Source organism: Ceratotherium simum, chromosome 6, assembly GCF_057802395.1.
Source record: "Ceratotherium simum simum isolate JZ-2026a chromosome 6, ASM5780239v1, whole genome shotgun sequence".
NCBI classification, from domain to species: domain Eukaryota; kingdom Metazoa; phylum Chordata; class Mammalia; order Perissodactyla; family Rhinocerotidae; genus Ceratotherium; species Ceratotherium simum.
The window spans coordinates 80,187,487-80,201,126 of NC_141905.1; the positions used below are offsets into that span (position 1 = coordinate 80,187,487).

General features: G+C 35.0%; 1 protein-coding gene across 10 annotated transcripts in view; it reads left to right on the forward strand.

Moving 5' to 3' along the window:
• Positions 1 to 12,298, forward strand: part of PLEKHA1 (pleckstrin homology domain containing A1) — a 54,402-nt gene extending 42,104 nt beyond the window's left edge. For 8 of the 10 annotated variants that reach the window (XM_087432744.1, XM_087432745.1, XM_087432748.1 and 5 more), the window contains 4 exons: positions 4,528 to 4,592; positions 5,224 to 5,287; positions 7,227 to 7,316; positions 9,906 to 12,298. In XM_087432744.1, coding sequence (XP_087288870.1) covers positions 4,528 to 4,592; positions 5,224 to 5,287; positions 7,227 to 7,316; positions 9,906 to 10,220 — 534 coding nt within the window. In that variant the 3' untranslated portion in view covers positions 10,221 to 12,298. Of the gene's footprint in view, positions 1 to 4,527; positions 4,593 to 5,223; positions 5,288 to 7,226; positions 7,317 to 8,555; positions 8,627 to 9,905 lie in introns of all 10 variants that reach the window. The other 2 variants (XM_087432750.1, XM_087432751.1) reach the window with 2 other exon arrangements.
• Positions 12,299 to 13,640: the final 1,342 nt, after the last annotated feature.

Genomic DNA, 13,640 nt, shown 5'->3' on the forward strand with positions numbered 1-13,640 from the left:
GGGAAAGTTTAAACATAAAGTAAGTAGATAGAATAGTATTCTGAACCCCTATATATCCATCATCCGGATTTCAGAATTACTAACACGTGGCTAGTTTTGTTTCTTGTGTACCACCACCACCTCCCCCTTCATATTTTGAAGCAAATTCTAGATGCACCGTTTCATCTATAATTATTTTAGTATGTATCTCTAAAAGATAAGGATTTAAAAGTTTTTTCAGTAATTTTAAAAGATTTAAGTGCACAACTGAAAAACTGGAGAAAATATTTATAATATATATCAGAGATAAAACATTAATATCTCTAATACATAAAGGATCTTAAAAAATGAGGGGATCTTTCCTCATCCTCTTTACCCTCTTTTCGTCCCATCAATCACAAACAATTCAGCCTAAATTTTTTTATTTATTTATTTTTTATTTTTTGCTGTTTTGTTTTGTTTTTTGTTAAGACTTTTATTTTTTTAGAGCAGTGTAAGTTTCACAGCAAGATTAAGGGGAAGGTACAGAGATTTCCCATATAACCCCTATGCCCACATATGCATAGCCTGCCACACTGTCAACATCCCCCACCAGAGTGGTATATTTGTTACAATTGATGAACCTGCACTGACACATAATAATCGTCTGAAGTCTACAGTTTACATTACAACATTACAGTTCACTCTTTGTGTTGTACATTCTATGAGTTTGCACAAATGTATAATGATATGTGCCCACCATTATGGTATCATACAGAGTAGTTTCATTGCCCTAAAAATCCTCTGTGCTCCGCCTATTCCTCCCTCCCCCCTCCCCCCAACACCTGGTAACAACTGATCTTTTTACTGTCTCCATAGTTTTGCCTTTTCCAGAATGTTGTATTGTTGGTATCATACAATATGTAGCCTTTTTAGACTTCAGCCTAAATTTTTTAGGTGAGGCAAATCAATGTAGGTGTCCATCATGGTGGGGCAGGGCCAGAAAGAGCTGGAGTGGCCTGGTGTGGACAGTAAGAGCCCAAGTGGGATGAGGAGGCTGTCCTCTTAGGTTAGGCCAACATGGAATAGGGAAAAGAGGGAGGGCATCCACGTCGGGAGAGGGTGCTACAGAGATGGGAGAATGAATACATATATACTTAGTGATAAAAAAAGGGAATATATTGAGACTAGAAGCCAAGTTTCTCACTTGGGAGTAATAGATATGGAAAAGGAGAAGATTTTTTTATTAGATTGGAATTAGATGTATTGATATGAACTTTTAACATATACAGATAGATGTAGAAATAAGTATGGATGTAAATGTATTCATGTGTTTACGTATATCTATATGCATATAAGATATTCCCTAGCTCTGTGCACTGAGAAAACTACCATTTTCTGTTGAAAGAAACCTAGGCTTCATGGAGAAATGGCACAGTTCCAAAGCTGAGACAGGAAAAATAAATATAAAACAAGCCTGGAATATCTTGTTTCAGAAAGCAAGGAAGTCCTCACAGAATGATAGGGACATATCAGAAGGACTCAGAATCCAACTTGAAAACGTTCCCCCTTACCAAGTTTAGGGCAATTTGAGTATCAAAATAAGTAATGATGGCAACAGATTATTGCCCATTGAATAAAACGGGAATCCATGAGCCCATACAGATATGAATGAATGAATGAGTGAGTGAATGAATGTACATAGGAAGGAGGAATGAGAGATTACACAGTTTCAAAGTACCTGTCTATAAAACATATATTAAGTACAAAGCGGGAAAGAATAACTTTACAGCTTGGCAGGTAACACTTTCATCAGGTGATCAGATGATTAAAGTGAACTTCATCGGTGATGAGATGAGTTAAAATCATTTACCGCCTGACAGGATAGTGTGAGAAGAAAGCAGTATCACTTCTGTGATAGTCCTGCCAAAGATTCATAACCTGAATCTAATCATGAGGAAACATCAGACACACCCAAATGAGGGACATTGTACAGAATAACTGCCCTGTGATCTTTAGTAGAGTCAAGATTACCGAAGTCAAGGAAAGAAAAGAGATATGACAAGTAAATGCAGTCTGTGATTCTCACCTGAATTCTTTTGCTTTAATAAAAGACATTTGGAGGACACTTTCCTAATTTTGAGGGTTGTATTGTGATAATAGAAGAGGATGTTTTTGTAGGAAATACACACTAAAATATTCAGGGTGGCGGGGGCCAGGTCAGCCACTCACTGTGGAATGGTTGAGGAAAATCTGTTCTCTGTGCTGTTTTTTCAGCCTTTGTCTAAGTTTGTGGTTGGTTCAAAGATTAAAAAGAAAGAGAAAACCTAGGGGAAAATATCTGGTAGAAAAATAAGCAAAAGACGTGATTAGATCATTTATTTACAAAGAAATTAAAATGATCTTTAAACATAAAAAGATATTCAATGTCACTCATAATTAGAGAAGCATGAAGTAAAACTTCGCAGAAATATTACTTCTCATCTATCATGAGAAAGCTGTGGCTGAGAGAAGAGATGGGCAAATTCTCTCTCCCCAAAACCAATTTATTATAAACGCCATTCTCTAACAAAAGGAACGAGGGCCCCCAGGAGAAATGGCCAATTACAGAGCTGGGGTAGGGAAAGTACAAGCTGAGCCCAAAAGATCTAGTTGTGACAGAAAAGAAGGAAGTGGCTTGGAGAATGATGGGGACGTGTCAAAAGGACACACAAACCAGCTTGAAGGGGCTCCCAGTGCCCAAAACTCAGACAATTTGAGTACCAAAATAAATGATGATAGTAATGGATTGTAACCCAGAGAATAAAATGAGTCATGAATAAATAAATGGAGAAGGAAAAGCATTTCCTTAGAGTAAAAGTCCAGCTAATATATGTAGATGAATTGAGGGGGTTAGAAAAATCACCATTTACCAGCCACTGTAGTAATGGTGGTTTCAGGCTAGAATCCTCAATGTTTGATAAAACTAGTGAGCCAAATTATGATGGGAAACTGAGTGCTATATAGGCTCCAACTATCTCCCTGCAGGATACTTAATAACGACAAAAGAGAAAAGAGTAACTTCACAGTTACTGGCAGACATGACCTTAAGCGAGAGATCAGGGTTAACACACTAGTAGTGGGACAAACCACTGTCATGTGCCCCCTGAGAATAGTATGCTGAGAAGAGCTTATCACATCTGTGGTTTCCTGCCCAAACTGTATAACCTCAATCTAAGCATGATTGACATCAGACAAACCCCAATTAAGGGACGTTCTACAAAATATCTGGCCTAGACTCTTTAAAACTCTAAAAGTCATGAAAAAGAAAGACAGACTGAAGAACTATTCCACAGTAAAAGAGACTAAGAGACATGACAACTAAATACAAGGTATGATCCTATCAGAAAATACATCATTTTTCTTTTGCTGGAAAGGATACTGCTGGGACAGTTAATGAAATCTGAATATGGTCTGTAGATTAGATAACAGTGTTGCTTCACGGTGGAACTTCTGGTTTTCATAATTGTACTGTGGTTATATAAGAGAACATCCTTGTTTTAGGAAATATCCCCTGAAGTATTTAGTAGTAAAGTACATCATATCTACAACTTGCCTTCAGATATTTCAGGAAAAATATATGCGCCCACACCATATTCACATATATGTACACAAACACAGACACTGAGTTAGCAAATGTAAATATTAACATCTTAGAAAACAGGGTGCAATGTGTACAGAAATTCTTTGTACTATTTTTATAAGTCTTTTATAATCTGAAGTTATTTTAAAATGAACTTTGTAAAACTTTAAAGAAAGGTTGGTGATTTAAAAAGAGTTCAGCCATAGTTAAGTTTTTTCCTAGTGCTTCATAAAATAATGGTGTCTTAATCTCATGGTGTCATATTCAGTGAAATTTGATATATGATATTTCATGCAATGTATAATATAAATATTATGCTATTAGGAACTAATTATATCTGTGTCTTATATCTGGTTTTAAAACCTTAGGTGAGGTACTTAACGTGTAATTCTCAGTTTCCTCAGGTGAATACTGGTGCATGTATTGTGCTGTGGAAAGTTTAAATGAGATAACACCTTTTAAAACCTAGCAGATGTGCTGGCACTTAGTAAATGTTCAATAAATTGTGCTTGTTAAAATAATGTATTCATATAAAAGTGATATTCTAAAAATAAATTTAACTCAGATTAAGCTGGGTATTAAGTACTCTGGTGTCTTCTATATCAAATAACATTCCAAAAGAAGTGCTCCACTTAACAGGGAACGTAGGGGTCCAACAGGGAAAAGTCTGATGGGTAATAGCTTTTAATAAGCTACATCGTCATTAAGTCTGGAAATGATGTGAATATGGGTTATATGCTGGTTTCCTTGTCTCAAACCACAGTGTGTATAAAGTTATATTTAGTATTTGAGCTATTGTGATGCTGGATGGTTCAAGAAGGTAGATTTATGTCTTAGATGTGCTTCAAGAAAGAAGCATAATTTTCACATAGCTCTCCAAATAAGACAACTAACACTTAAAAGGATTTTAAGAATATACGTCATCTGTTTGTTTGCTTTTTTGCCAGGAAAAGGAACCTCTCCGTGTAATACCACTTAAAGAGGTTCATAAAGTCCAGGAATGTAAGCAGAGGTAAGCATCAGCTCTCACTTGGCTCCTGGCACAACTTATTAATTCACAGTAGTGCCTTAGTTTGATTGTTGTGCTTACAGATGATATTTTCTCTGCTACTTCTAGAGTTAGTTTTAACTCTTTATAGATTGGATATGCTAGACCTTTCAAAACTCCCAGATTAAAGTAGTGAGATTTTTTTGTTTTATTTGAAAGTTAAAAATTAGGAAACCAGTCCTTAAGCTTATTAATGGAAAGGAAAAATTTAATATGAACAACTTCTATCATATTTGACAAATTGATGTATTTTTAATTTTAATATTTTGAGGTTGCTGCAGAATAGAGCTTTATTAAAAAATGTGTTAACTGTGCCAGTGTTTCTTTGAGCAAACTGATTTCTTCACAGTTGAAAACTTTGAATTTTAAACTTATTTTATGAACCTTTTCTAAAAATATATATAACTATATAAAATATGTAAAATTTAATGCAAAAATAAATTGAAAAAGATGATAATTTAGTTTTATTAAATCAGTATTTTACCTCCAATATTTATTTTCTTATTGGCATATATTTGGTACTGGATAAGCAAGTGAAAGAAAGTATCAAACAATTGCCATTTAAGTAAAATTGGGAATTTTTTTTTGTTGCCAGTGACATAATGATGAGGGATAACCTCTTTGAAATTGTAACGTCATCTCGAACTTTCTATGTGCAGGTAAGATACTTCTTTGGAGATTATAGATCCTCCTAACAAGAAATTAATAATTTTAGAGGTGAAATAAACATAAATAAACTTGTTGCTTATGGGAATAAGCAAAAAATTTGACAACTGTAATTCACCAACTTAAAAAAATGTTATATGTAAGATTTGGTAGGTCATATGTTCAGCAAATAGGGGTATTCTTTGCTAAGAATTAGTTGAATAAAATTAAGTAGTATTTGGAGGAAGGGAAATGCTGTTTTAACTTAGATGCTAACTTTCAATTTGGGTTGTTTTTTCACATATTTTGGGATTTTGATTATATCATTTTTGATAATTTTATAAAAAGGGGGCTTGAATACCCATAATAAAAGTTAACGGTAGATCTTATAGTTTCACTAACGGTAAATAGGCATTTGTATTTTAAGTTTAATAAAATACGCTTTTTAGCACATTGAATTATTTAGATTGGAAGTTTTTTTAAAAGAACATTTGTTTTTGTTTTATAAAAGTTACATATGCTTATTGCAGAAAATTTGGAAAACAGAAAAATATGAGGAAAAGAGTGGTTTATAAAACACACAGAATCCCACATTCAGGCAACCATTTTTATTTTTTTACTGCCTTTTGTAAGGTATATTTTTTTATAACAAATGGGGTCATATGAAGTAAAGTGTTATGTCCTATTTGTTGAATATATTGTGGTCATTTTTTCCACATCATTAAAAATTCTCTGAAAATCTTTTAGTACTGTACCCTACTCTTGTATGAACGTTCCAGAATTAAGCTGTCTCTCCACTACTCTGTGTTACTGATCATTCATTTACATAGTTCTTGTACATTTACTGTGATAAATAATGTATGGTGAATGTTTTTGTGCATAAATTTGCCTGAATTTCTTCTTTAGGTTAAGTTTCTAGATCAGAATAACTATCAGAGCATGAACCTTTTTAAACCTTTTATTTTGCCAAATTGATTTCTAGATTTGTGCTCCTATATGTAATGAGTGAAAGTATACTCTACCTTTGCCTGTTTTGAGTTTTTCCTTTTAAAAAGTCCTTGTTAATATCATTGGTGTGAAAATATTATCAAGGAGTTTAAAATTTTTGAACTTCAGATTCTAGAATCTTGACGTAAAGGGCAGTATGTTTTTTTTTGGTGAGGAAGATCAACCCTGAGCTGACATCCGATGCTAATCCTCCCTTTTTTGCTGAGGAAAACTGGCCCTGGGCTAACACCCGTGCCTGTCTTCCCTACTTTATATGGGATGCCGCCACAGCATGGCTTGATAAGCGGTGCGTTGGTGCGTGCCCGGGATCCAAACCTGCGAACCCTGGGCCGCCGAAGCGGAACACACGCACTTAGCTGCTGTGCCACAGGGCTGGAAGGGCAGTATCTTTATAGCCCTCTTAGGGTCTTGTTTAATTGGATTAAAGTCATGGTAAAGTTTTTAATTCACACTGGAAGGGACGATCCTATCAAGGAATATGACACTTGGGAAGATGACTACCAATACATCTTTTAGGTTTTAGGGTACTACTAGAAATTATTTATAGAAAAATAATATATACAAAGATGTCAAAATGGTTTTTTAACTACACAATTGCATAAATGTTCCTGTAGCAGATTCAGACAATAAAGCAGTAGATAAAACAAAATGAGAAGGTCTGTCTCTGACTTCTTCCTCTCCTTGTCTTCTCTCCAGAAGTATTCACATTGACACTTTGATGTCTCTGATCTTAAAACGCTAAGTGCCCAACTTATGACTCTGTGTGATAACTTACCCAGCAAAACCTGGTTTAAAAAAGTGATTTCTAAAATTTTTTGGAAACTTTTGCCTTAGAATGATTTTGTTGTTGACACTATTAATAACCGAAACAAATACATTGAACTTACAGAAGTAGGAGCTGATTTTGAGGAAAAATTGACTGAATGAGTCCTTTCTTTCCCTTAGGCTGATAGCCCTGAAGAGATGCACAGTTGGATTAAAGCTGTCTCGGGCGCCATTGTGGCGCAGCGGGGGCCTGGCCGATCGGCATCTTCGGTATGTTTCCTGTTCTCCAGGGTGCTACTCCCTCGGGTCCCCTCATTCTGTCAATTTATTTTCCTTCTCTCCCCCTAATCCTCCTGGTTTCTTTCTGTATTGAGATTTATTTGCATGTTGACTTTCATACCAATTGGATTTGCAAAAAAATAGTGCATTTCTAATTTAATGCTTCCTTGTAGTGTTATGTATACATAACTTTCTGTGCATTGTATTGTCTTAAATGCACAAGCAGGGCAACTAAAGAATGAACGTTTCCTTGCTTTGTTTTAGGAGTTCCTGCTTGTCAGTAGGTCTAGATTTGGTATAACTTGACAGATTCTTACTATGGTATGTGGCCTCATCACGTAAGGCACCTTGAGTTGTAGCATTACAGTTTTGTGAACGTCTCAGTTTTCTCTTTACTTCCTCTAATTTCAGCTAAGGTTTTTTTGTCTTAATTAGTACCATAAGACCATTGAGCAGCTGGGACCTTAAGTACGATTTAGTGCTCTCAATCAATATTTCCCATTTCATGTTTTCATTCTCATTTTCTAGTAGGCTAATTTAAAAGGCTGCTCCTTTTCACTATGTTTGTGGTAGTATGATAATAAAATTAAACCAGCTAAACATTCTCAGAAATAGTAAGAAAAAATGTTTTTAATTTTAATTTATCATGTTCAAGTACATCATAGGAAGATTTGGCTTTAGAATAATTTGTTCACTGATCTCTGACCTGAAAATACAAATTCTACTGAGGAATGAAAACTTTTTAAGTGTCTTGAAATGTAACACTTTCATCTGCAGGATGTAGTCTGATATGTAGCATGATAGCCTTCATTGTCTAGATGCGTTGTACATGCTAGGTACTCTATACTTTTGGTATTTTCCTGTAGTGATATTGTCTTTCAATAGTTTCCTGGTAGCAATAACTACAGATCAGTAAATACAAATCCATCTTTCTCATTTCTTAAGTTTTTCGCCTTACATCCTTTTTGGTGTATCTCAGAAGTCACTTTGATGGGTGTTAACTTTGTAACTGCCTGTGTTTTATGTGACCTTTTCAGCAGTCAAGTCTGAGACTCTCTGCAAAAACAATGTCCGCTGGGAAGAGGAAAAGTTGGAGAAGGGCGTTTGCATTTTGTGCTTTGTGGTGGGGGCAAATGGACTATCTAGCTGTAACTATCAGCAGAACTTTCTCTTTTCCTCCCTCTCCCCAGTATAGGTTAACTCTAATCTTAGCTTTGCACTGTGTTCCAGATGCGGCAGGCCAGAAGGCTGTCGAATCCTTGTATACAGAGGTATACATCAAGAACTGGTGACTGCAGCACGTATGTGGGCTCTCACGCAAACGTGCCTTCTTACTAGAGGGCCAGACTTACTCACTACTTACAACTGATTGTAGAAAGTTGAGTTAACCAAACTGCCTTTGCAGTTATTGTAACTGACTTTGTCAACACTAACACAAACTATTTCACTACAGTCATCAGGCTGGATATGAATATTTTTTAAAAAAAGATAATGAAAAAAATAGAACTTTACTAATTGAAAAAGTTATATTAAGTTATCTTCTAAACAATTTACTGAATTGCCACAGCAGTTTCAATTTCTATATTTTATGTATTTTGAAATTTTTTATACCACACCACTTGAAACGCATCTTTGTTCTGTGCAAACTCATGCATGCATATGCATTGGATAAACTCTACATTACTATAGTTTGCATGGCATTTTAAATCTCAGGTGAAATTTAGCCATCTAATGGGAATCTCTAGTGTTCTAGTAATTTGTAGCACTTTGTTTTCAAAGCCACTAGTATCATAAATGAACACAATATACTAGGAACCATATGGCAATGCATTTGGAATGGTCATATTTAAGGATATCTTCAGATCTGATTTAGTTAGAAGCATATTGAAATTAATATTCACAACTGATAATTATTTGACCACAGTTTTAATAAATGATTAAAGATGTTCCCTTTGTTGCCTTTAAAATCTTAAGCCATATGAATGTATGACGTACTCAAAACTAAATGCAATTAAATAAGAAATGAAAAACTATGCTATTATTGGTTGCAGTGAAATTCAGGGAAGCAAAAACTAAGTTTGTCAGACTGCCAGATGAAATAATAGGTTTGAAAACTTGAGTTCTGCTTATTAAAGAAATGTGGCCTTTCATTTTTATAGTCTGCATTTTCATTTTTTATCTTTCTAAAATATCTGGGATAATTCCTAGTATTGATTGAGAATATACTCTTAAATAAAATTATAAAGCTGGTAGGCCCCCTTTTAAACACAGTTTAGTTGAAATTGGAACACTTTTCCACTTCAGGCTGACTGAGTCTTCAAAGTGTCAAAGCTGCCAAATTTGGCTTGGTGACAGAACTGGTTTCTTAGTGGAAATGGTTGTTGGCTGTCATTGCTTTAAACTCACTCCTAAAAATGCATTGCTTTGGGAAGGAACTTGCACATGTGTGCTGCATGGCTCGTGCTTCTGTTCTGTGTGTGTGTGTTGTTTTGTTTGTTTTTCAGAGAAGAAAGTCTCACACTGAGTTACTGACCTTGTCGTTAATGATTGACTGTGTCTGACCACCACCCCTCTTTACAGGAGCGTTCCATCTGTCCTTCAGAATCCAAATACGCTTCCCGCCCTGCCGGTGCAGCAGCCGCCGCCTCACATTCCACAGCCTCTCGCAGCAACTCTCTGGTCTCAAGCTTTACCGTGGAGAAGCGAGGATTTCACGAATCTCTTGCCAAGGTCAAGCCAGGGAACTTCAAGGTCCAGACTGTCTCTCCAAGAGAACCAGCTTCCAAAGTGACTGAACAAGCTCGGCTAAAACCTCAAAGTACAAATGGCCCTCAGGAAAAAGATTGTGACCCCGTGGACTTGGATGATGCGAGCCTTCCCGTCAGCGATGTGTGAGGTGGCAGCACGCGGAGCCTGACCACCTCAGCAGCCCCTCCGTTTCCTTTCATGAGGCTTCCAGCCAAAGATGGTAAAGGGTGAAGTGGTTTCTAGTGCATATGTTATACTGCCTCTTAGATGTACTCTTTATAAGCTGGTAAACCAAGAGTCTGGGGAGTGGCCAAACTAAATGTAATTTCTTTAAAAAAGGAAAAAACCTAAGTGTTTCAGTATCAACTGTCTGAAGCTTTGTGTGTTCTCATTCGGGTGGTAAAAATGTGTGTGATATTTTTAGTGAATTTGACAATTTAAATGTTTAACAACTTAAAACATTAAAAATGCTTATTAATTATTTTGGTTGTTTTTAAAATGCTACTATGACTTCCTGTTAGATGTTCGATATTTACACATTCTTACTGGTTAATATTATTGAATGAAATATTGCCAGACTAAGATATCTAAACTCATGAATGTCTGTGGTGCTGTAAAATTTATACTACAATGTGGACTGTTTTGAAATGATAACCATTTTTGATGCTCTGGATCTCAAGGTGAGTGGTAAGTTTTGCGTAGAGGATAGTGTTGGACCATGAGTGAGGGTTGTGGGTTGTACTGGGGTGGATAAGAGGGGGAAATTAGAGTTCATACAACCATATCTTGGATGTTTGTTTGAAAAGCTTAATCAGGACTGTAGCAGTCATTGCTTTTATTCAGTGAAAACTATTTGGTGTGAAATTTCTGGGAGATATGGTTTTCTTATTAAAGTTTTGTAAGTAGTTCTTATTTCTATGTTTGGTTCAGTGAGAGACCTCACGTTTATATGTGAAGACATACTGCCCTTAGTCATGCGATTGTAGCCTTTACTTTTTGTCACTAATAACCCATATTCAAATGCCTGGGTTTCTTCATCTTGTTAGGGATGTTATGAGCTCAGAATTCCTACTGATTGGTTTTAAACGTTGGGATAAAATTAATTTTCAGTAGCATAGTTTAATGTGTTAAATAAGGTATCATTTTATGTTAGAGATACCAGAGTGCTGTTATTCTACTACCTGTGCAATATGTTTTAAAACACAAATTTGAGTATATGTTTAATCACAGGGATATCATAAATATTTAACACCTCTAAAAAATCCTTCGTTTCAGGTATTGAATAATAGACCAGTTAGGGCAAGTACCATTTTTACGGTTCAGTCTTAAACATTTGCTTTAAGAAAATAGTCTTGAATTTCACATGCTGCTATTTTTATGATGTTTTGCCATTTTACAGTACTGTTTTGTTTTGAATTCATACTTGTCACTGTTCCTCCTTTTCATTTTCTAAGATGACTTCTTTGAGAACGAGAGAGAGATTTCCTACTACATTGTGGGGTCCAGAGGTTACTATCTATTATTACTAGAATTATCATAGCATCAGTTTAAAAATCCAAATGCATAAAGAATGCACCACTCAACTTTTTTATTCATAAGCTAATATTTTTAAAAATTATTTAGATTTTTCCTTTTTTGCAGCTACGTTTGAAAAGGTTTTAAGTAGTTATCACTTTTTCTGCTGATATATCCATTGTAATGGCTCTTTTGAAAGTTTCTTTTTCATGAACACACCTAAGAAATCTTGTGTAGACACTTGGCGATATTCAGGAGCCTAATGCTGTTTCTTTGGTACAGCTTCTACATTGCATGTTCGTTTTAACATATTTTGGTATTGATAATTTGATATATTTCATAGTGGCAAAATACTAGCTCTATTTTGGGACTTTTTATAGAACTACCCTTGTATTCAATAGCATAGGAAAATGTTCTTGTGATTGTCAGGGTCTCCTAATATTTATCTCAATACTTTTATAATTCTATGAAAATTATTTAATTATTTTAAAACTTCTACTTTTCTTGTAAATGTGTCACATCTCAGTTGTCAAAAAATTACTTTGAATATCTTAATATTTGCTGCAGTTTTTTTCTGTGTGTATAACGTTTTTCAGAATGGGAGTAGATGTGTGCTTCCCAATGTTTACTTCTACGTCTGTTATCTTTATATGTCAGACTGGTTGAACACTGTAATGACTTGAGAATAAACTGCTCAAAATTAATTCTAACTTATTTCTCATTTGGTTTGGTTCGGCTCTTGTGTGAACAAGTAATTGGAACTAGTACAAAGTGTGTTCGGTTAATTGACTTGAATTTACATATTTAAGGACAGACTGATTATTTGGTAATCTTTGAAAGGCATAGCTTGATACGAAACTGTGCAAGGAAAGATGACTCTTTCTGGAAAAAAGAGCTTACTTATTTTGCTTAATTAAAAAATGTGTTCTCAAAAGCAAAATTAAATATGTTGGCTTCAGAGCAGTTTGAGTCATCCAGGCTGCTTTTGCAGTGCTTGGGTATTGGTTAGATGGACGTGACAGGAGGAAGGCTGAGTGCAGAGGGCATTCTGACCCCTAGATGGGCTGTTGACATGCACTCGGAGAAACTCTGTGTCAGGCATTAGAGGCTGCTGTGTGCAAACCTGCTGTTAGTAACGAATATTCTACGTCTGCTGTATATCTGATAATAATGGAATTGGATCAAGGATATCTGTCTTGGTAATTTTTATTAATTGGTGCAACTTAATTTTCTTTCCCTGAAAAGTATTTTAAATGTTTTCATTTTTTAAAAACACCCCAAATGAGAAAGTCTAAACTTTGTTGCTTTCATAATAAAAGAGATCACTTTCTCAGCTTTAGTTTTATTTCTAGTTGCAATTCAGGAATTTTAAGTGATGCTCGCATGTTTATCAAAGTTCTCTTAACAGTTGGTGAGGCAGGAAATATTTGTATTAAAAAATGCAGTGATAACAGCTGCTTAATCCAGATTTGGTAAGAATCTTCCTTGTCTTTGGAAGAGTTTGACAGTCCACATAGGACATGGTGAAGAATACACTTAGTTAGATGGGTTTGTATTTTCCATTTGCAACCTTCCATGTTACGCAGATCCAAAATTGATTATTTGTATGTGTTTATTTTTTAATGATTTATGAAAATTGTATTTTTTTCAAACCTCACGTAAGACATGTATTGAAAATATTGCTGATTGGGGTTAGCATTTACAAGTTTGATTAAGTCCTATAATTGCGTTTTTATGACATCAAGTGAATAGCGCCTTACTGTGGTATATTCATGTGGTAATAGCGCCACCTTCTGGTTATGTCATTGCTAAATTTAAAATAATTTGGAGTCTATTTCACTTTATTACACTCATTGTGGAAAATTAGAGAAGATGTGTAATTGCCTAGGATAGTTTTGAAATTAATATACTATTTAATTCAACATTTGCAAATGACTTCTTTAGTTAAAGTTTTTATTTGATAATTGTAGATTGACATGTAGTTGTAAGAAATAATACAGAGCTGTTAATATACCCTTTACTTGGTTTCTCCCAATGATAACATATTGGAAA